We start from the raw sequence: 21,615 nt of genomic DNA, 5'->3' as shown, positions 1-21,615 counted from the left end.
GTTTAAGTGTCAAAACAGGTCGTGTATCAGTTTTTGTAATAATGATACACAGTTAAAAGGTAAAAACAGTAAGAATTCACCTCCCCGTTAGCACAACAATGTGATTTTTCATAGCAAATACATCATTTAAGAGACAATCATGATGTCAGATTTCATTTCAGACAGTGTACCAGCTTACATTTACCATGATGAGAGATCTTTGGGTTAAGACCAAGAATAACAGAGTGAAAGCCTCCTTCCGCTGACTTCACAGCACCATTCATATTACACTTTGCACGAGAACGCTGAATTTCATACAGCTGTGCAGTCTCCAACATACCAAATGAAGCCCAGGTGTTGAGTTTAGCGTTTTATATGTAAGATTACAATGACATGCTAACATAATCAAATGCACAACAGCCTCAGGTCAGTATGAGGTCGCACATGATGACATCACAAGGGGGAGGACACGTATAACATCAGTCTCCAAATCATAAACACAGACAAAAGATTTAAATTTGTACAAATATATTTGTATGCATAGTAAATTGAGATAACTGACCTGCCACGATGAACAAAAAAACTCCAGGGACCCCCAACCTTCTGGTGACCACAAAAAACTTGTTCTAATCTGAATAGAAGAGTATTTTGGAGTCTGGATTGTGAAAAACATTGTCAGCTAGGTTTACTGAAAAGATAAACAACTCAAGGTAAACACCTTAAAAAAGCCCCTCACTAATATTGACCAAATCCTATGAATTGGACCTCTGTGTCTACCTTTGTGACATCATGAATTTTTTGTTTTGCTTATATGATGCCTAGTAGAGCCACAGAGAGGGTCACCTTAAAGCAAGGACATCCTAGTTATTAACAGTGGGCATGCCAAGTATGCAAAGTGCACAGCTGACTTTGTGACTATGTGAGACTGTTACATGTGCACAAATTAATGCACATGAATCGCACACAATTAAATCAACCTCAGTGCAAGTCTCAGCCCTGAAAGTTGGCCCTAAGTATATATTTTTTAATCCAGGTCCCCAAGTAAGCATCTGTAGACCCATGCAAAAGTGAATTTTGTAATGTTTACTCCAAATGTAGATGGGGCTTCTCATAGCTCAGAATGAATCTTTCTGGGGTAACCTGAGATATAAGCACATGTGGGTCCTCATACATTGCATTTTTCAGTGCTTTGAAAAAATATCCGACCTCTTCCTGCTTTTTATTTGCAGAAAGGAAGGGGTATATACTTTTTCACAGCACTGAGCATGCATTAATGAAACACAGCTGGCAATAGCCTATTTTTTTGGCTCAGTGCTACTTTGGGGAGACCAAGAATTCCTCTGTGCAGGAACAAAAAGAATGAGAGTATTGGCTGCGGGCTGCTTTATCCACGAAATGAAAGCAAATGCGAATAGCAACACAAAAGCTGTACAGTAAACTCTATGAATCAAGCGGAGCCTCATATTTAGTAAACTGTAGTAGAGCGCGCCTCAGTGGGGCCATGCAGAGTTGCACCTTCAACGTTTTTTTTATGCATTTTTCAGGTACATTACAGAAATGTGCTCATTAGTCTTTTCCAGCACATGGAAAGGCTTCACCATAACTTTTCGTCTGATTTAAGGCTGTTAAGGCTGTAAATCTGATGACCTATAATATGTGGAAAAGTTATCATAAAGCATAAAAGGAAACGTTGACAAGACAGAGAAACGGCACTGACAGTAACAGCGCAACATGCGCCGCCTGATATCCTCTGACGCATCTCCCGTGGTCCAATCACGTCTCTGTGCCGGCCGCTTCTCCTCACTCCTTCCGGGTCGTCGCAAAGTTCGCCTGTGCTGCACAGAGCCGGGGACTGTCTTCAAAGGTCAGTCGAGTTATCAATCGTTAACCTCTCCACTCTCGCTTTCCACCATACATTTGTTTCGGTTTGCATTTCTGCGAGTGTGCGAGGGGCCTTTTTGACTCACACGTCGCCTACATGTATGAATCAGAACCATATGACTTTGTATGCAAGCTAGCGCGCTTTATGTTAGCTCGGGTTAGCTTCCTTACCCCCCCCCCCCCCTCCCCCCCGTTATATATTTTGTCACGGGTATAGACAAAAAGAAGCGAGCAGCCCGCCTGGATTGTGAGCGTGTTGTCTCTTGAGTCGCAGGGGAAGCTGTGTGAGAGCTGGCCCGCCTGAAATGCGTTTAATGCACCAGCTTTTATGCTCCAGATTCTTTGAATGACACCGCTGTGTTGTTGTTATTGTAAGGAAGCCATTGATATGTGGTTTTGTTTTACTGGTGACTCACGAGGTGGTGGAAAGGTTAACGGTGCTCAGAGCGGGTTAAGCATAGAACACAAAGCAGCAGACCCAAGCAGCTTGATGATGATGTTGGTGGTTATTTTTATGTATCTTTAGCTAACTGTTAGCTGAAACTCAATGACGTGGTAGTTACAGGTTAAAAAAAACAAACAAACCCTCAACTACTGCCTTTAAATGATCCACAATTAACTTTTATCGACCTTTATTCGTGTTGTTATTTATTTATTAATTCATACACGTAGTTCAGTTTGCGTTTATGTTGCCACGTTTCATTCAGGCCTGTTTAACTTCAGCCTTGGTTTACTGAGGACTGCTCAGCTTTTGTGCTCCAACTGAATGCCTGAAAAATCAATAATAATGATGATAATAATACTACTAAAAATGTCTAGCATGAATATCCAAACAGTGTATGCACATCCAAGGCTGTACACTGAGAGATCCCATTGTTAATGAGCTTCTTAATTATCAGTAAACATCAAATGACTGTTTTTTGTTTATGAAGTTGTACAGTTTGGTTTTCTTGGGTAGTTTTTGAATATTGTTGGTCATATGTGGCCTGTTACATTTTCACTACTGTTTAACTCTAGATTGAGAGCTTAATTCAATAATGAAATAACAATAAATAACTTAATTTAAAATGTTTGCAGGCATACTCATTAATGTGCCTATGCTATGATTGTATGACTGTATTTAGATTTAATGATGTATTGATTGCTGTTTATAATTTATCACTTGTGTTTTTTGTGTACTAAGACATTGTTATTAGCTCTTTAAACTTTTTACAAAAAAATTACGAACAGCTCAATTAATAGCATTGATTGCAGTTTACACAGTAACTATATTTTCCACTCACAAAGGTGTAGCAGCAAATAATATGATTTTTTTGCTTGACAAATTACTTGAAATATTGAGGATTCCTCAGTTCATTGAGTCCCTTGAACGCCACTCTCTGCACTAATGATTGGTGCATGTTTTTAACCTTTACTCAAGACATAAAAAGTGGCACAGTAGAGCTTGTAGCCAGTGCGGTCTAGTTTGAACCCTTCTGCACCAGCCTCCTCTCCTAGTTTATCCCAGTCATATTATCTTCTTTTAAAGCAAACATACTACGCCACATATGCTGTTTACTGCCTTTGAATCATTTGGTTTGTTGCAATTAAAATAAGTGATTGTAGTTCTCTGTGGCTTTATTAGTGCACAGTTAGGTTGATATGCGATCAAACAACGCACTCATAATAAGGTGCTGAATTTTAGTGCAGCTATGTGACCTGTTGCATAAACAGCGGTCACTTGCATGTCCTTGATGTGCAAGGGAAGGACAGTTTTCTGTGAAAGGATTTGGCATGTGTGTAGTTGGATTCTAGTTCTGGGATCGAGAAAAATATTCAACATGCTTATTTTTTCCTCTCACTTCAACATAGTTTCATCCTGCAGTTCTTCTTAACCTCTAACCACCCTCCCCTCTCTCTCTTTTCATGTCTCCTCCCAGGAGGGCTGTTGTCTGTCCTCTATAGCTCCTCCTGCAGTGTGAGTGTCAGGTGTGTGTGCGTGCACCATGGCTAGCCTCCTCCGAGTTGTGGCAGCCAGCTGCTCAGCGCCTGTGTTCAGCGGGGTTTCTGCTGTAAAGCTGCAGAGTGGCCGTACCATCAAGTCAACATGTCTGCGTTTTTTTAGGACCCATCAAGCCCTCGGGCGATGTGCTAGTCCAGGTAAGGCACTGCACAGTGAGGAGCGTAAGTTAAAGAATCATTAATGCTATAATCAGTGTGGTGTGACTCTTTGTTTTATTGACTGTCTTCGTAATCCATAAAATGGGCAAGGTGACCCAGGCCTGGAACAGTGTTTTATTGCTAGGTGTAAGCTTTTGTGACCTAGTGTTCCTATATAAGAATAATGCCATGAAATTCACAATTATGTATGATTGGTCATTCTTTAATAGCAGGCTGGGTTTTTCTGCTGTTTCATTGAGACATGTCTTTGAGATATAGGTAGATATTTAACCGCTGATAGCCACAGGAGCAACACCACCTGTAGCATCCATGTCTTTTCTCAGTGTCAGGTGTACAGCATGAGTGTTACAGGTGTCTGCTACGCATTATATAAAACAGATAGAGGGTTATTCAGTTCACCTTAATCACTGTTGTAGCATTCTATTCATTCATTCTTGCATGCTTGTTTTGAAGGTCAGCGTTATGAAATAGTTAATCCAGAGGACAAACTTCAGTCTCATCCAGCAGTTTTTCAGTTTGGAGTTTTGCTTTAGAGTCGGTGTTGCATACTGTTTAAATATCATATAGTGCATAACCCAGTTTCAGGGACATTCTCAGTTTGAAGGCTCTGAGGCAGCAGGTGTGATGACTGTGAAGCCAGTACCAGCTGGTTAGAGGAGCTTTATGTCTGTGTGTGCTGGTTTCCTTTGCTTCATGGTGACATGGGTTGATTTTCTACAGTTCAGCTCGCTCCAGTAACAGCTGGCAGCGTTTATTCTGGACACACAAGTGTCAGATTATGATCTCATGTAGGAGGGGCACACATGCTTACGTGTGATTATGCTTTGACCTCCAGAGAACCTATATACTCACAGCATAACCTGAAAGCATGTGTTTACGTGAGACGGGTTTTGTTCTTTAAAGTGGACAAGATCAGACTTTGCTGCATGTTGTGTATGGTGCTGGCATAACTTGCAAGCAAGCTTACAGACATAACTGACTGTGGGATTAGAGTTAGCAAATGAGCACAGCATGATGCTTCTGACTTCTTTTGTAAAATTGTCAGAGAACTGCTTCAGCACTAATCTAAAAAAATAAAAATCACCGTAATCTTATTTGTAAGTTTTTATCTCAGCCCAATCAATGATTATAATGTCCCTGTATAATAAAAGGCTGGTTTGCCGTACGTCTAAGCATCCCCTCCTTTGAAACAACCCAGGTCTGTCAGCCTCTCAGCATTTCCTCTTGTCCTCATTTCCAAGAAAATCGGCACAGTGTAAACATGTTTATTTAAAAACAACAATCACGTGCCTCTGAGGGTCTGCCCTTTTCAATGTTTCATTCATAGGGGAAGGTGTCGAGGCTGCAGGCTCAGGGTTTCAGTCGTGGAAGCTTTCATTGCTCTCACAGTAACGTAATAAGTTATCTTCAACTCATAAGACTATCTTCACTTGTCTTGTCTCTTGTGTCTGCACCGGGTCTTCCGAGCACGTCTATGTTGCAAGTGTTGTTGATATGTGAAGGGATTAACACGGATCACTTTGATCATCATCATCGATCTATCCGTATGTTTGCAATCGGACTACATTAGTTTAGTTTGTTGAAAATGTCACGTTACATATGCGGTAATTGATTAGGTCTTTAGCAAAGGTAATCAACAGCCCTTGGTCACTGCTTTTAGTGAATGGATTTATCTGCTTTTGTCTACTCAGCGTGCTTATTCAGAGCATTTTATTTTGGTAGATAGGGTTCTTATATCAGTACTGACCTTTGATTTATAGACCATATTCACATGGTTGGCTCAGAAAAATAAATTCTGAGCCGTCTTGTGCTGCAACGCTTCCTGTAAAAGTGGCCATAGGATGGGTCACTGCAGCAGCAGGAGCAAAAAAGAGTAAAGGTTCATGTGTATGGGTTGAGGAGGCAGCAGGAAGGAACTGCAGTGGAATTTCCCATAGGAGCCAATAAAGCATGCGCCTGCCTGTCACTTGAAAAAGAAAGTATTATAAAAAGACTCTGACGTTTTCAGTTTGTTCTTTCTGTTGTTTTCTTTTCAGTTTCTCTTTTGCTACTAATTTATCCCTTGTTATTCTCTCATATCATACTCCCCTTTTTATGTCACCATTTGAATCAGTAAATGATTTGATTAGTAAATGAGAGACTCAAAATACCTGCAAAACTGATGAATTTACCAGCAGTCCAAGCTGTAGTTTGTGTTTACTGCTAATTTGCAAATGTCACATGAAGAGAAAAATCTTATCAGGAATGCAAACAAAGGCCGTTATTTATATGTTTATGGTAAACTCAGCTAAGTTGTCCTTTCATGTAGTAGTAGCAAAGATCCATAGCATAAGCAAAATGTTGTGGCTTGTTTATTGTCACTATATCTTTCTGCTGTTTTGGAACATGGCATCTTCAGTCGTACAAACCCAGAAACACACTGCACATTTCTACCATCTTTCTTCATTAAGGATTCAATATTTATTTATTTCACCTTAGCTTTTGTAGCTCATTAAAAAATTTCCTTCAGTTTGTGAGTTTCACCAGATCATTTTCCCCTCTCTAGGTATTCCATACAAACAACTCACAGTCGGCGTTCCCAAAGAAATTTTCCAGAATGAACGCAGAGTGGCGCTATCGCCTGCCGGCGTCCAGGCACTCATTAAACAGGGTTTCAATGTTGTTGTGGAGTCCGGAGCTGGAGAGTCTTCCAAGTTCGGTGATGAACAGTACGCCCAGGCTGGAGCAACAATTAAAGACCTCAAAGATGTCTTAGCCTCTGATGTGGTGGTTAAGGTAAGTCTTAAATAAAGAGAGGGTGTGTTGTGTAGAGAGGGAAGAGGAGGCCACAAAAGGCGGTTGAATGAAACCTGTGCCAGAAATGTATCACTATCTGACTGACTGGTTAAGAAGAGGTAATGAAGGATAATAGAAGGAAGTGGGGGAAAGGAAGGAAGTCATAGTTTTGATGATGACAGCAGCTTTTGGCGTGATGTGTGTCTTGTGGTGTAAGTGTAGGAGGATGTGGAGGGATGACAGAGTATGTGAATGCAGGGAAAAAAAACATGTCACTATCCCAAAACAATTAAACTGTCTGTCTTCACGTCAGACATGGTGGTTGAGGATGAGAAAAAGGCAGCGATTCTAAGAAAATGAGAAGCAGCTTCATGCTTTTACAGGTTCTTATTTGATAATCATTTATAATTAAAGGTTTGTTATTTTATAATCTAAACTAATATGAAAGTGGAAAAATGTCAGAGAGAAGTGAAGGTTGCTGTGGATGACTTACTTTAAACACAACCTACTGGATCCTTACTTCCTTGGATACTATACGTACCAGTATGGACCTGAGTTTTAGTACATTGGTCACTCATGAAAGAGCCTTGGTAACTGTAATATACTACTGATGAAACCAGTGGGTGAGTCTGGACTGGAACTGATGGTGTTAACTTCATAGCATAAAAAAAGTCAGAACTAAAAAACACTAAAACTAAAACACTGCACTGTAGTTGGCTGATGTCGAAGAAAAGGTAGAAATATACATATCTATAAAAATATAGGAAACACTTGCAGTACTCTATAGTAGCTTTGATATATACTCTGGGATAAACTGATCTCGATAAGATCTGATCAGTTATTTCTGGTCACACTACGTTCGTTTTGAACTATGTGAGCTTTGTCTGCTTCCAGGTCCGTGCTCCTATTTTCAACCCTGCTCTGGGTGTGCATGAGGTGGATATGATGAAGGATGCATCTACTTTGATCAGCTTCATCTATCCAGCTCAGAACCCTGAGCTGATGGACATGCTGTCCAAGAAGAAAGCAACTGTCCTGGCTATGGACCAGGTGCCCAGAGTCACCATTGCCCAGGGTTACGATGCACTGAGCTCCATGGCAAACATCGCAGGGTATGTTCACGGTGCCTTCAAGGCATGTATTGTTGACTGCTTGCGTCCAGTTGAATGATCTGCTCCTGTCTTCCTGTACTCTTGTCTTATAAACAAAATGTTGAATTACAGACCCAGACCAGAAAAAGGAAAACATTTCTTCAGATGTTTTAGCAACTGCTCAATTTTTCTTTCTTTTTTGCATGTAGCACATCTATATTCATTGTTTTCTTTGTTATGAATTCCCTGTCTTTTCAGGTACAAGGCAGTGGTGCTGGCAGCTAACAGCTTTGGACGGTTTTTCACTGGACAAATTACAGCAGCCGGGAAAGTGCCTCCTGCAAAGGTGTGTAGTCTGAGTCCGTGTACTTTTGGAGGTAGCATTTCTTTTATTTAGAAGGTATGCGTCTGTGAATGTGACTCTGCCAGTTTTAACTTTAAGCATGGGCCATAACTCTGGTCATCCTTAACTAGTATTTGTACGCCTTCTTTAATAGGTGCTCATCATTGGAGGTGGCGTGGCTGGGTTGGCAGCAGCGGGCACCGCCAGAGCCATGGGAGCCATTGTCAGAGGATTTGATACGAGGTTAGAAAAGTTATTGACTGTAAAATATTATTTGTTATTGTTTTTTGTTCACCAGCTAATATAGTCAGTATTATTAATTTAGTGTAGAACTAGCGGCTACAATGGCAACATCTAATATCGCAGTTAATCACAGCGACAAAGGCGTTGTGTCTCCTTTGGCTTTTTCACAATAAAAGCTGTCTTTGGCAGTTGAACACTTTGAAGCAGCAGCAGTAAAAAGCTAAGAGAAAAGTGAAGGAAATGTGCAGTAATGATGTAAAAAATGGGATAAAATTATGACGCATGCCTTCTTTCCTTTGAGTTCCTTATACCTGCTATACATGGAAAATTCAAAGAAAACAAGGGCTTTGTAAATGTAAGGGCCTTCATCCCTTCATATACTATACCGTTCAGTTTTATAAAGTTAATTCTACAGTCATGCTAATTTTCTGTGTGCAGTGAACTTGCTGTCCTATAGATTTTATTTTACAGCAGTTAAAGTCAGCAACCAGATCTCGGACTTGTCTAAGGAGCTTGGAAAGAAAAGCGTCTGGACTTCTTTGAGTTGCTTGAAGAGAAAGAAGTCCAGACGCTTTTCATTCCAAGCTCCTTAGACTACGATGACCTGGATGACTGAAAACAATCACAGACAGATCTCTGACTATTTGCAGACTTTGTAGACCTAACAGATAAAGTCAAAATTAAAGCCACTATTAAGCCAGATTCAGTCTGCAATCTGTCTGCGATTGATTGGGGTCCAGCTGGCATACTCTGTTTGTGATAATATAGTGATTAGCTGTGATAAATTCAGTCACAACCTCATCAATAATGGGGACGTAGTTGGTGCAGTTGGTAACCATCTGAGTCACGTTCCCTACTGCAAAAACATGCCAACGATTGCATCTGAGAATGGCTGAGTTGTGCTCATTAAGGGTGTTGTATGCTTAACGTCTGGTTGACCAGCTTGTCGCCACAGCTACTGCACAAAATTCAGTGCAATCACTAGACAACCACCAATTTTGTTTTTCCTAGTCACAAGGTTGGCTTCCTATTTTTACTCTAGTGTGACTGAGACATTAACACATGTTATTGCTGTAACACAGTATTCACAGTGTGTTTCTCTTCAAGTTTTATGGACATACAGTGTTTCTCATATTGTACCACATAATCATTTTTAGAAGTGATTATTCTTCTGATATTTTCATGATTATTGTTTTTCTTTATTGAATGTAGTGCTTGTTATCTCTCATATCCCAACTTGATATCTTGATTTGGGTGACAGTTACTTTATTTTCATGCACAAAGTGGAAAATAAAGTTCTCTGATTTCAGAAGGCAGAACTGCTAAATGTTTGGGACTTTTTCCTTTAACAGAGCACAGGAAGGATGGTATTTCCTTCAGTAAATGGTTACCAAATAGTTTTCCATTAAATAATATATTAATCTTTGCAGTTTTTATCACACGTGTAATGTGCTCTCATCTGAGATTTCGAAATTACTAGTAACCTCTCATTTTCCTCTCTCCTAGAGCTGCAGCTTTGGAGCAGTTTAAATCTCTGGGTGCAGAACCACTGGAGGTGGACATTAAGGAGTCAGGAGAAGGCCAGGGAGGCTACGCCAAGGAAATGTCTAAGGAGTTTATAGAGGCAGAGATGAAGCTGTTTGCTAAGCAGTGTCAGGACGTGGACATTGTCATCAGCACTGCTCTTATCCCTGGTATGCAGAGAAGCGCAGTGTCAGGCAGAATAAGAATGTTGGCTGTGGCCACGAGCCCTGTCCTCAGCATCAAGGTTGCATAAAGAGATTTCTCTCCATTTGAAATAGGATTTGAGATGTGTATTCTCGTCTCAACTCTTAGAAAAGTGCCCATTAGCTCCAATAATCTTTTGGTTTTAACAATTTTTAAATGTAGTGTGGGCACAGTAAGCTTAACTGCAGTGACTATGAGTTACTTGCTGGGTTATACTTTGAGATTGAGGTTCCATTGAGGCTGATGTGATATGATACTTTGTAAATGTGGGCACATTTTAATCATCTTTCCAGTGATGCATTAATAGCCTAGTCTTTCTGTTTTAACAATGCAGGTAGGCGGGCACCCATCCTAATCACCAAGCCAATGGTAGAAAGTATGAAAGATGGCTCGGTGGTGGTGGACCTGGCTGCCGAGGCAGGTGGAAACATTGAAACCACAGAACCTGGAGAGCTGTCTGTATACAAGGTCAGTGCATACACTCTTCAGACGTTCTCACACTTAAACAAAAGGAAGTTTTTGTTTGGTTTTCTTTAATTGATTGGCTTAGTTTAATTTTTTTAAATATTAATTTTTTTGTTACAGGGCGTGACCCATGTTGGCTACACAGACCTACCCAGCCGTTTACCAACTCAGTCCAGCACTTTGTATTCCAACAACATCACCAAGTTGATCCGGGCGATCAGCCCTGACAAGGAGAACTTTTACTTTAATGTCAAGGACGAGTTCGACTATGGGACCATGGATCACGTTGTCAGAGGATCTGTTGTCATGGAGGTATGAGGTCTTGTGCAGTCCAAAGCCAAACGTGCTGGTATCGCCAATGTGATCTTTGGCTGGGTGGACATTTTCTGCCTTTTCTCTGGCTGTCCTTACCTAATATTTTCTAGCTGTTCTTTACTGGTCCTTTCCATCCATCCATCCATCTGCACATGTTGTAGGATCATGTCTCAGTCACTAGATGTCACTCTTAGCATGCATTCTTCTTGCATCATAGTCTCTATAGAGCTGCAAATGAAGCAGTGTCCTCTCATTACACCAAACCCCAAGGCAAATTAAATCTTTATGCCACATGATATACTCTAATTTCTATGTTATTTAAATATTGCAGTCAGAGGTTCTCATTTTTGCTTTGTCTAATGATTTACAAGCAACGCTACCATCAAGTTTATTTTTCGCCTCCTGTTTATGGAATTCTTCTAAGAATTTTAGGTTAAGCAAAGTTAATGCAATAATCAGCTGAAATATTGACTACAATATGGATGTCCGTATGCAAACCACACTACAGCTGCTGCAGATTTCTTCAATCCATGTTTTTTAGCACAGGAAAAGAGAGATAAGAGATTATTTTGCTTATATTAGTCTGTAATCTTATTCACTTCTTCAAAAGAGCAGATTTCAGAGATGAATTAACTCATATAGTAATGGTCTTACAAATGCTGCTGAAACACAGCAATTTTTTATTGTACCTGCCCATTAGCTTGCCTCATTGATCTGAACAGTTAAAAGGGTAAAGATTGACCATTCGTGAGGGGGGTCAGGGTAGAGCTGCTATCCCTCCACATCGAAAGGAGTCAGTTAAGCTGGCCTTGGGCATCTTACTGGGATGCCTCCTGTTATCACCATCAGTGAGGTCTTTGCTTGGACTGCTTTCATGATAAGTGTCATATATTAAATTCATAACTTTGCACCGTTTTTTTTTTTTTTTTTAAATCAGACAAAGATCATCACCAGCTGAGCCATAAAAATGGTTTGCTCTTTTTGTTTCTCTATTTGTCACCTCCAGAAAGGAAAGAACCTGTTCCCCGCTCCTCAGCCTCTCAACGTGCCCGTCGCAGCGCCTCCTAAAACGAAGAGCGTCCAGGAACTGGAGGCAGAGAAGGCTGCACAGATTTCCCCTTTCAGGGCCACACTCACCAGCGCTGGGGTTTACACTGGAGGTTGGTTGTTGCAGATAACTGTGGGTGTACCATTAGATTTAGATTTAGGGTGGAGTAATTCAACTAAAGTGTTCTTTAACACAGTTTACTCTCATATATTTTAACTGTCATCAAAGGGTCTTAGGGGAGGTCGAGGTCTTTCAGCTTTTTGTTAACAGTTGGAATGTGTACAGGAGGCGAGAAGTGACAGAGGCAGGTTACAGATGCACACACCGGCACCCTGTTAGTGTCAGGAAGTGTGCATTGTAAAAACAGCATCACGCTGAGTGTTGGTTTGAAGTAGAGCTGTGGTGAGGTGTTCCTATGGTGCCTCTGTGTCAGTGCAGCACATGTAGTGGATGCGGTTCACACATTGTTTAGGTGCTTGAGTAGTTTCCTACTTAACACCAACACACAACTACTGATGTTAGCTCCTCTTAATCAGTGTGGACTGCCTGTAAATACCCATTTATCTGCAGCCATTTAGATCATCATGGATGTGCATTCAGTGTGTAAAAGAATAGTCGCCAAAGTAATAAAATAAACTTGTCTGCTAAAGTGAAGGGAATTAGGACAACATGGGTGGTCAAGTGCCCACCACATATGCGCCCTTTATTTTTCCAGTTACGTATATTTGAGATTAAAATGAAGACAGAACTGTTTTCTTAGACTTCAGCTCCAACATAAACCAGTCCTGACAGTTTCAGCTCCTTCTATAGAATATTCCAGGAAAAAGAGCCAGCACATTTAAAACACTTTCTCCACCTAATTCTGTGAATAATAAATAGGAGCTTCTCAGTAGGCATACATTTTGCATTTCACTCTTAATGTGTCCTTCAGCTGTGCAGTCAGAGCTACTCTACTTCTTTTATTTCCTTAACTTCTCTTCTCTCTGTGCCAGGCATCGCCACCCTGCTTGGTCTGGGCCTGTCAGCTCCCAACGCTGCCTTCACTCAGATAGTCACCACCTTTGGTCTGGCTGGCATCGTGGGATACCACACAGTGTGGGGAGTCACTCCTGCTTTGCACTCTCCTCTCATGTCTGTCACCAACGCCATCTCAGGTCAGTTATTTGCAATGTGTCTCATTACAGTTTGTGAGTTAAACTTCCCATAACGGAAGTCATTTTTCTGTCTAGTATGAATGAAGTCATCGTTTCTCCCCATCTGTGTAAGCACAAATCACAGATCCACAGTGTGCCTGATTTATAGCCGCGTGATACACATTTATCACGTTTACATTTCTAAGAATAATTGTAATTACAGACATGAATATTGATGTTTCCTTATTCAATCTGAATCACACGAACCGGTAATTTTATGCACTTTTTGACTGGACGCTGGATGTTTTAACTAATAAAAAAAGAACTTTTTTGAAAGTTTGACTTTAAGCTGTTTAACCAAAATTATTAATCATGTGTACTCACAAGTGTCATTAATCCCCACTGACACCCGTACATCTTTACTGTCCAGCAGAGTAGAATTTACTGAAACACAACATCCTCTACCTCGTGGTATATAGATATAGAATAGCAATACATTAATTAAAAAAAAAAAAATTATATATATATATATATATAAAAGCATTAACCTTAATCTTTGATCGATCACACCCAGCTGGCTGCTGTAACCCTGCTGTTGCCTTTTTGCCCTTCGTTCTAAAACTTTCAGGATCGAGTTCTTATTGCGGCTGCTGCTTAACACAGAAGGGTTAAGAGGTTAGAGAGGTAAATGGTACGTGTGTGTTCTCACAGCTTTGATCACTCCACAGCTACACACTGAGGTAGGAAGTAACACGCCGTTGGTGATCTCTGAGGGTCAGGGAAGTCTTTTGCTCGTTTACTCGTGTGCACAGCCGGACATCAGAGCTCGCCTGCAGAGCCAAGCAGTGTAATATCTAAGAGATAGTTTTCACTTTCTTTGAAATTTTATTAGCGACACCTATATATCATTTACCCTTCTGTGAAGTTTGTCCAGTGCTGTCTTAAATGAGATGGCTCGAAAAGGCACATGGGGTTCGTCGCTTAATATTGGTAGAACTTGATAGATTTCCCGACACGTTTTTTTGTTTTTCTTTCCATCTTGTCTGCTCCCTTCACCTCCTTTCCCCTCTCACCTTCCTCTTTGTCCAGGTATTTTTTTCCTCTCATATTTGGCAGGGACTCACTGGCTTTTTTAAAAACCTCTGTCACTGACTGTGGTTATGGAAACAGTGAAACCTGCAGAATTGTTGTTGTTGTGCCAGGCATCATAAAGACACACACACACACAATAACTTACAGACATTAGGGAATCATGTTGGAATTTAGGGTTGCAATGAGGGACAGTTTTATTCTTTTCAGGACATTATTGTGTTACAGCCAGTAGTGACTCCGACTGGTGGGTCATCTTAGATTCTTCAGATACTGGTTTCACATCCAGTGGCTCATTGAAATGTATCTTCATATCTGGTGACTTATAATAAGGCTTTAATCTACTTGAGAGCCCTGATTTACTGCCTGAAACCTAATGTTTGATACATAGACACACACACAGGGCGTTAGGCCACCCAGTGCAGACATCTGTTGATACCTTACAGTTTGCATGTGTCCACTGATGCCTATTGGCTTGCTTTTGGGCTTATCCGTTCATTAAGTTGGACAGGAATGTCTTTGATCTCCACCTACAAGATGTAACTGCATCTGTTTTCTTTTCTTTAAAAAAGAAAAAATCAAATTCTCATTTTCCCCCCTTTTTCCATTGTTAGTGACTAGTTGCAAGGAGTTAACTAGTTATTTGCTGTCCTCCTAGTGACTGATCAGTTTATTCTGTAGGTCCAGTTTAGTTTTATTTATTTAGAAGTATTTCAGAACAATTAGCTCAAGGTGCTTTCTATATTAGAGAGAAAACCCCAGCAGTCACATGCACAAGCCCTTGGAGATGGTGGGAATGAAGAACTCCCTTTTAATAGGAAATCTCCAACCAAAACAGGCCTAATGGCACTTTTATCCTCGCTGTTAACCCCATCTTGTTTGTTTCTCCTGTGAATACTGCAGCAGCGGCTTGTGTGTTATTGGCGAGCATAAAAAGACGTCGGTTTTATCATAACAGTGGCACACAAGGCGACCAACATGGCGGGTATACTGGAGTCTTAAGGAGGGGCACATTCTTGCCATGACTAATTACAGCATGGACTTTTTTTTTTATTGTGCAGCTCAGTTCCTGTTGACAAGTGGCAACATTGCTTTTGTTTGTTTTTTTGTTTTGTTTTTTTCAGTCAGGTTGCATTTGCACACATTATTCATTGATCAGGAGCAGAAAGAAGTAAAGACCGTAGTGCCCTAATGTAACTCTTTGTTGAGTCGTCAAGGCTTCTAACATCAACATATATATGTTGACATTAGCTGTAGGTAAAACAAAAACAACACACACAAAAAACCTCCCCTGAGAAAATGCAAAAAAAATCCCATTCAGATTACGTTTAGGAAGTGGGCCCACCTGGTAATTTTATTTAACCATTTAACCATAACAGATACCCATCTATATGGCAAACAAAAGGACAATAAACATTAAAATGAGTATGTGACCTAAAAAACAAAGTAGAAAGAGGGAAGGAAACTTGAAGAATAAGCTTGAAATAATCAAGGCCATGCTTAATACGCTGCAACTTAAAAGCTAAAAGTTTGTTTGTTATCAAATTTAAAGCAAAGTTGGAATTCTAAGGACATTTTTAGATATTAAAAAAAAGAAAATACAGTTTAAAAAGGCTGTTAGTTAAAAGAGGTGAAAGCCAAAGAAAAATGTAACACACCTACTGGACGTATATACTTGCATCTCAAGAAATTTGCATGTGGTATAAAAAAGTTTAAAACTATTTGGTTGTTAAATTTAAATAGTACCAACTTCAATGTATTATGTAACTGTTGCTTGTTAAAACCTCAGTATTCAAATTTGACTTGCTTACATTGTATTAGTATCTGTCGGTCTAGTTCAGCACACGCAACCACATTCATGCAGAAGACCGCTGACTTGACAGATGATTGTTATCAACGACCAGTGTCGAGGCTGGCTGTTTGCAGAATGCTGTAGTAAGCAAATTAATGGAAAACTGACTGGATCAGCGTGGTTGGAAAATGTGGACAGTTACAGGGATCATCACTAGGTTACATACGTAAATACAGAACATGGATTCAGTTTGTGTGAGATGTATACAGAGTGCATACGGTCACTTTGTTCATGAGAGTGTAACATTAATCATTATTAAAAGAAGATTGATTAGTGGCACCCTGACTCATTTTTTGCTGGTTTCTGTGGGGTGATTAAAAACCAACTTTAAAGTATTAATGCTCCAGGTTATCCTGCAACAGTGGTTTCTATTTGCGACAGCTAATTTAAAATGAGGTTGTATTTACATAAATACAAGTGGCGAAAGAGTGTTTGGCAGCTTTAAAAGTTGAAGCCGACATACAGGCGTGTTTATAAAGCTGCATTTTGTCTGAGAAAAAAGGAGGTCAGACTTCCTTTTTTCCTCATTTGAAAGTCCAATCTAACACTGTTGACTTCAAACACACAAACACACACACTACCTGTTAGTCAACCAAAATAGCACACAGTCACAAGCCCATGTGAATGCAGGCTCCAATGGTAGTTGTGCATTGCATCCTACTGCCTGTAAATCATTACAGGACTGATGTTATCGAGGTTTCCTGAGTCTCTTTTGGTAAAAACGCACACACTCTTTTCCTTTCCATCCATTTTTTTATCTCCGTATCTTTTTCCTATCTGGAAAACAAACAGTATTCCGAGGAAACTGTCTGATTAAACCAAATCTAATAAGTGTCAAGATTAACTTTTTATTTTTTCGACAACTGAATTCATGTTTTGAAGTTCTGTGCTGTTTTTGTGACATCTTCACCAAATTTTTGAACCCCCCCCCCCCCACCACTGTATTATGTGTATTATGAAAGCGTAGGTTCATGAATACTGAAATGTCTGTGGTCTACAGGTCTGACGGCTGTGGGTGGTCTGTCCCTGATGGGAGGGGGCTACGTCCCAACTTCGACTGCTGAGACACTGGCTGTGCTCGCTGCCTTCATCTCTTCGGTCAACATTGCTGGTGAGTCACCCTAACACAGACACCTCACGGTAACCCCTGCCAGTTACAGCAACCCAGAGCCAATAATATATCATCTTGGGCTGAAGATTGAGGTGTTTAATATTGATTGTGCAATAACATCATTTCAAACCCAAGTTTTGCAGCTGCCCTCTCTGCCCACCTGCTCAGCCCAGAGTCGGTGGCTCTCGCTCGGACCACACACATCCATTCCTGCTATTAGCCTCAATAATTTCCATTATAATGACAAACTGTTCCTGGAGTCATTATAATACTCATCGCTCTGTAATAGTCCTGGGAAAAACAGAGTGTTCCTCCAGGGCTGAGCCATGATTTAGTTTTAATTTCTCCTATTAGCTCACTGCTAGACACCAGGACAGACTTTGATGCAAGCAAATAAACAGTTGATTTGCATAACAGATACATTTGGTTTGTTTGTTAAAATATACTGATGCGTCAGTTGAGTGTTAGAGATGCAGAGGGCATTAAGTGGAATCTTACCACAGATCAATCATTGCTTCCAAATGCATCACTGTACAAACAACTTTTTAGCGCTTTCACTTAACTTTGCTCTTTCTTCTGAAATACCACAGCCTTCATTGACATACCTACCAGTTATTTTTTTAATGTTCCCTTTGAGTTGGGTTCCTCAGACATATTTCATAGCAGTATACCACATTACCATAACCCCATGGGAACAAACTTAACACGCCATGGAAACGGACAAACACAATAAAGACAGAGCGCAATTAGGTCTATGTAAAATGTGAACATGCTGCCTTATCAATTCCATCTGTTAGCAAAAATCTGAAAAATGCCTGAAAGCTCCAGTGTGGTGGTTGCACTGCAAGAAGGGTAAAAAACCCAGAGCTACGTTTTTCTAAGCTACTGAACTGAAAAAATAAAACCAAAAACATGCAAAACTGGGATTCTGATATCTGCATGTTCAACAGGCACTTTCTTGCTGATAAGTCAAATATTCAAATGCCTCTTTAAAGCTAATATCAACTAATTGGCCAGTTTATTACGTATACCTGTTTTACTGCTCACTAAAAGCAAATTACAGTAATAGAAGCAAGTAGCAAGTAAGTATTAGTAGTAAATAACTACTTGTTACAACCAAAGTACGCAGAAAAGTATCAAGAATGAACAGCACGTTATATCTTGAAACATATGGGCTTTAGCTGCAGAAGATCATACCAGGTGTCACTCCTGTCAGCTAAGAAACAGGAAGCTGAGGCCACACTTAACACAGGCTAATCAAAATTGAACAACTGACAATTGGAAAAACGTTGCCTGGTCTAGTGAGTATAAAAAAGCTCAAACTGGTGTCTTGAACAAGAAAATTGGTTCACTGTACTCCATAGTGAGCAACTGTGTGATGATGTCATGTCAACATGGACTAGAATCTCTGAGGAATCTTTCCAGCACCTTGTTGAATCTGTGGACCAAGGAATTAAGGACCAACCAAGTATTAGCAAGATGTACCTAACAAAGTGGCCATTAAATGTAGTCATGTAAGCGAAGCAAAAGCATTTTGACATTTTAAAGATTGTATAATTGATGTTTTAACATTTTGAGTATTTAATTTGTTTGCTATCACGTGATAGCACGATGAGCTTTTTTAACAGCTAGTTGCCTTTTTCTTAACTTTATTAACGGGTCAAAGTTTTTACTGGTCTTGTGAAATACCTCATCTTTTACTGAAAATAACAGGCTAAAAATGTTGTATGTACATTCTTTGGTTACCGGCAGCATTCCCAGCACAGTATTTAGCAGATGTTATCATGGTGAGGTGCTAAATGAAGTAAGATAAGCAGTGTTTATCAGAATTTCATAACTCTGTTATTGCTTAATCTGACACAGTAAATCAATATTATGCTGTCTGAATGAGTTCAAGCACAACTCTTCCAGCATGAGTGTAAACTCTTAATCTTGTTTATAGGCTGTTTTTCTTGCAAGCTTTCCAAATATAGTGCCACTAGCCCCATTTTTGGTTAAGAATTACCCCCAAAAAGAGACCAATACTGGCTCAGCCCATACACAGACGTTCCTCCATATTAATATACAGTTAGATCCATATATATTTGGGCACTGAAACAAGTTGTTTTTTGTTTTTGTTTTTTTTAAAAACCTGTTTACTGAAACATATTCCAATTATAGTTATATAATGGACATGGATATGATGTGTACACTCAGTTTTCATTTGAGGGTGTCTACGTTCAAGAGGTGTAGGACAAAAAATGAACGACACTCTCCAGGAGGTAGGCGTATCGATATCTAAATCTACAATAAAGAGAAGACTGCATGAAAGTAAATACAGAGGGTTCACTGCAAGGTGCAAGCCACTCACAAGTCTCAAGAATAGAGAAGTTTGACTGGATGATGCAAAAAATCAAAACAAAAAAATCCCCAGCAGTTCTGGAAAAACATTCTTTGGAAGGATGAAACAAAGATCAACCTCTACCAGAACAATGGCAAGAAGAAAGTATGGAGAAGGCGTGGAACAGCTCATGATCCAAAGCAACCACATCGTCTGTAAAACACAGCAGAGGCAGTGTGATGGCTTGGGCGTGCATGGCTGCCAGTGGCACTGGGACACTAGTGTTTAGTGATGATGTGACACAGGACAGATGCAGCCGAATGAATTCTGAGGCGTTCAGAGACATACTGTCTGCTCAAATCCCGCTAAATGCACTAAAATTGATTGAACAGCGTTCCATAATACAGATGGACAGTGACCAAAACATACAGCCAAAGCAATCCAAGAGTTTATTTGAGCAAGAAGTGGAATATTTTTGATTGACCAAGTCAGTCACGTGATCTTAACCCAGTTGAGCGTGCATTTCACTTGTTGAAGACTAAACGTCCATGAGTTCAAGACTTCAGACTGTTATTGCCAGCAAAAGGTTTTCAACCAAGTATTAGAAACGAACGTTTTATTTTCAGTTATTTAATTTGTCCAATTGCATTTGAGCGCCTAAAATGAAGGGATTAGGCTTAAAAAATACTTCAGTTCCTCACATTTTATGCAATCTTTTTGTTCAACCCACTGAATTCAAGCTTAAAGTCTACACTCAAACTGCATCTGAGTTGTTTCATTTAAAATTCATTGTGGTAACGTACAGAACCCAAAATTAGAAAAAAGAAAGTTGTCTCTGTCCAAATATGTAACTGTATTGACCCAGTCTGGTCTGGAATAATAGTCGATTATTAGTACATGTTTTAAATGGGACATTATGTGACTAAAATTACATGTACGGGACAGAAAGAGATGCTAACCTCCGATTCACCCCTCTGTGTATTAGTGCATGTGCATGCACGTGGCTACAGCCATGCCAGAGGGGAAAAGGGAGGCATACATGCAGTAATGTGATCTTGTCCTGTAAAGCAGTAAGACACTGTCTGCTCCCGGTTTGACACTTTTGAGGTTTTCTACTTGAAATATTTACCCTGACATAAAGTAGACTCATTAAATTCCTAACATTGGTTATTGGGCTTGGCAACAAATTTTAGCTATGGCCTATAAAACACCTGTTAGTCTAAAAATGTAGAAACTGTTTTTCAGGTGCGTCAACTATTTTTACTCTTTTTCTTCTTCTTCTTCTTGTTTTTAGTTAAAGTTTTTTGTGTTTTTCTGTATAAATGATTATTTTGTTAATTTTAATTGACTTAGCAGTTGTCAATATAAGTGTCTTCATTTCCTCATCAGGTGGTTTTCTGGTGACTAAGAAGATGTTGGACATGTTCAAACGTCCCACTGATCCCCCAGAGTACAACTACCTCTATTTGCTACCTGGTGGTGTCTTCGTCGGAGGCTACGCTGCTGCCCTGCAGTCTGGATATAACATTGAACAGGTGAAAGAGGACATTTAAGTTGTGTCCGTTAGTTAAAGTGTTTTCATGTTTTCTCACTGAAGCTATTTTCTTTATCCATGTGCATTGATGCAAAACAGCTCATGACTATATAAAAGTCCTTGAGACCTCCAAAATGTATTCTTTGATTCCACAGATGTTGTGCAGGAACTCTAAGTAAAATCACTTGGACTTTTCTCTTTTTTTTCTTATTCATCCTGTGGTTCCTTAATCCTTGTCCACCCTTCTTTTCCATTCTCGCTCTTTCCCTGACCAGATGATGTACTTAGGCTCAGGCTTGTGCTGCGTTGGTGCCCTGGCTGGCCTTTCTAACCAGACCACAGCCCGTCTGGGTAACACTTTAGGTATGATGGGAGTCGCAGGCGGGATTGCAGCCACTCTGGGTGCCCTCAAACCAAGTCCTGAGCTCCTGGCACAAATGAGTGCAGCCATGGCTGTGGGTGGCACTGCTGGTGAGTCTGTTTGCATTTAGAGTTGCAAATAAAAACTTTAAAATTACCAGGATCTCAGTACTGATTACTGATGACAT

General features: G+C 40.0%; 1 protein-coding gene across 1 annotated transcript in view; it reads left to right on the top strand.

The window, feature by feature from the left end:
* Positions 1-1,703: 1,703 nt before the first annotated feature.
* nnt (nicotinamide nucleotide transhydrogenase) overlaps positions 1,704-21,615 on the top strand; it is a 36,541-nt gene continuing 16,629 nt past the window's right edge. The window contains exons 1-14 of the mRNA XM_026174011.2: positions 1,704-1,843; positions 3,780-3,999; positions 6,566-6,795; positions 7,690-7,907; positions 8,145-8,232; positions 8,384-8,472; positions 9,979-10,166; positions 10,535-10,668; positions 10,786-10,977; positions 11,987-12,140; positions 13,021-13,182; positions 17,103-17,213; positions 20,923-21,068; positions 21,343-21,538. Of these exons, the coding sequence (XP_026029796.2) occupies positions 3,846-3,999; positions 6,566-6,795; positions 7,690-7,907; positions 8,145-8,232; positions 8,384-8,472; positions 9,979-10,166; positions 10,535-10,668; positions 10,786-10,977; positions 11,987-12,140; positions 13,021-13,182; positions 17,103-17,213; positions 20,923-21,068; positions 21,343-21,538 (2,062 nt within the window). The 5' untranslated portion in view covers positions 1,704-1,843; positions 3,780-3,845. The remainder of the gene's footprint in view (positions 1,844-3,779; positions 4,000-6,565; positions 6,796-7,689; positions 7,908-8,144; positions 8,233-8,383; positions 8,473-9,978; positions 10,167-10,534; positions 10,669-10,785; positions 10,978-11,986; positions 12,141-13,020; positions 13,183-17,102; positions 17,214-20,922; positions 21,069-21,342; positions 21,539-21,615) is intronic.

The sequence above is a fragment of the Astatotilapia calliptera genome, chromosome 7, assembly GCF_964374335.1.
Source record: "Astatotilapia calliptera chromosome 7, fAstCal68.1, whole genome shotgun sequence".
NCBI lineage: Eukaryota > Metazoa > Chordata > Actinopteri > Cichliformes > Cichlidae > Astatotilapia > Astatotilapia calliptera.
The sequence above is the reverse complement of the archived record's forward strand: the minus strand, read 5'-3'. Positions and strand labels throughout refer to the sequence as shown.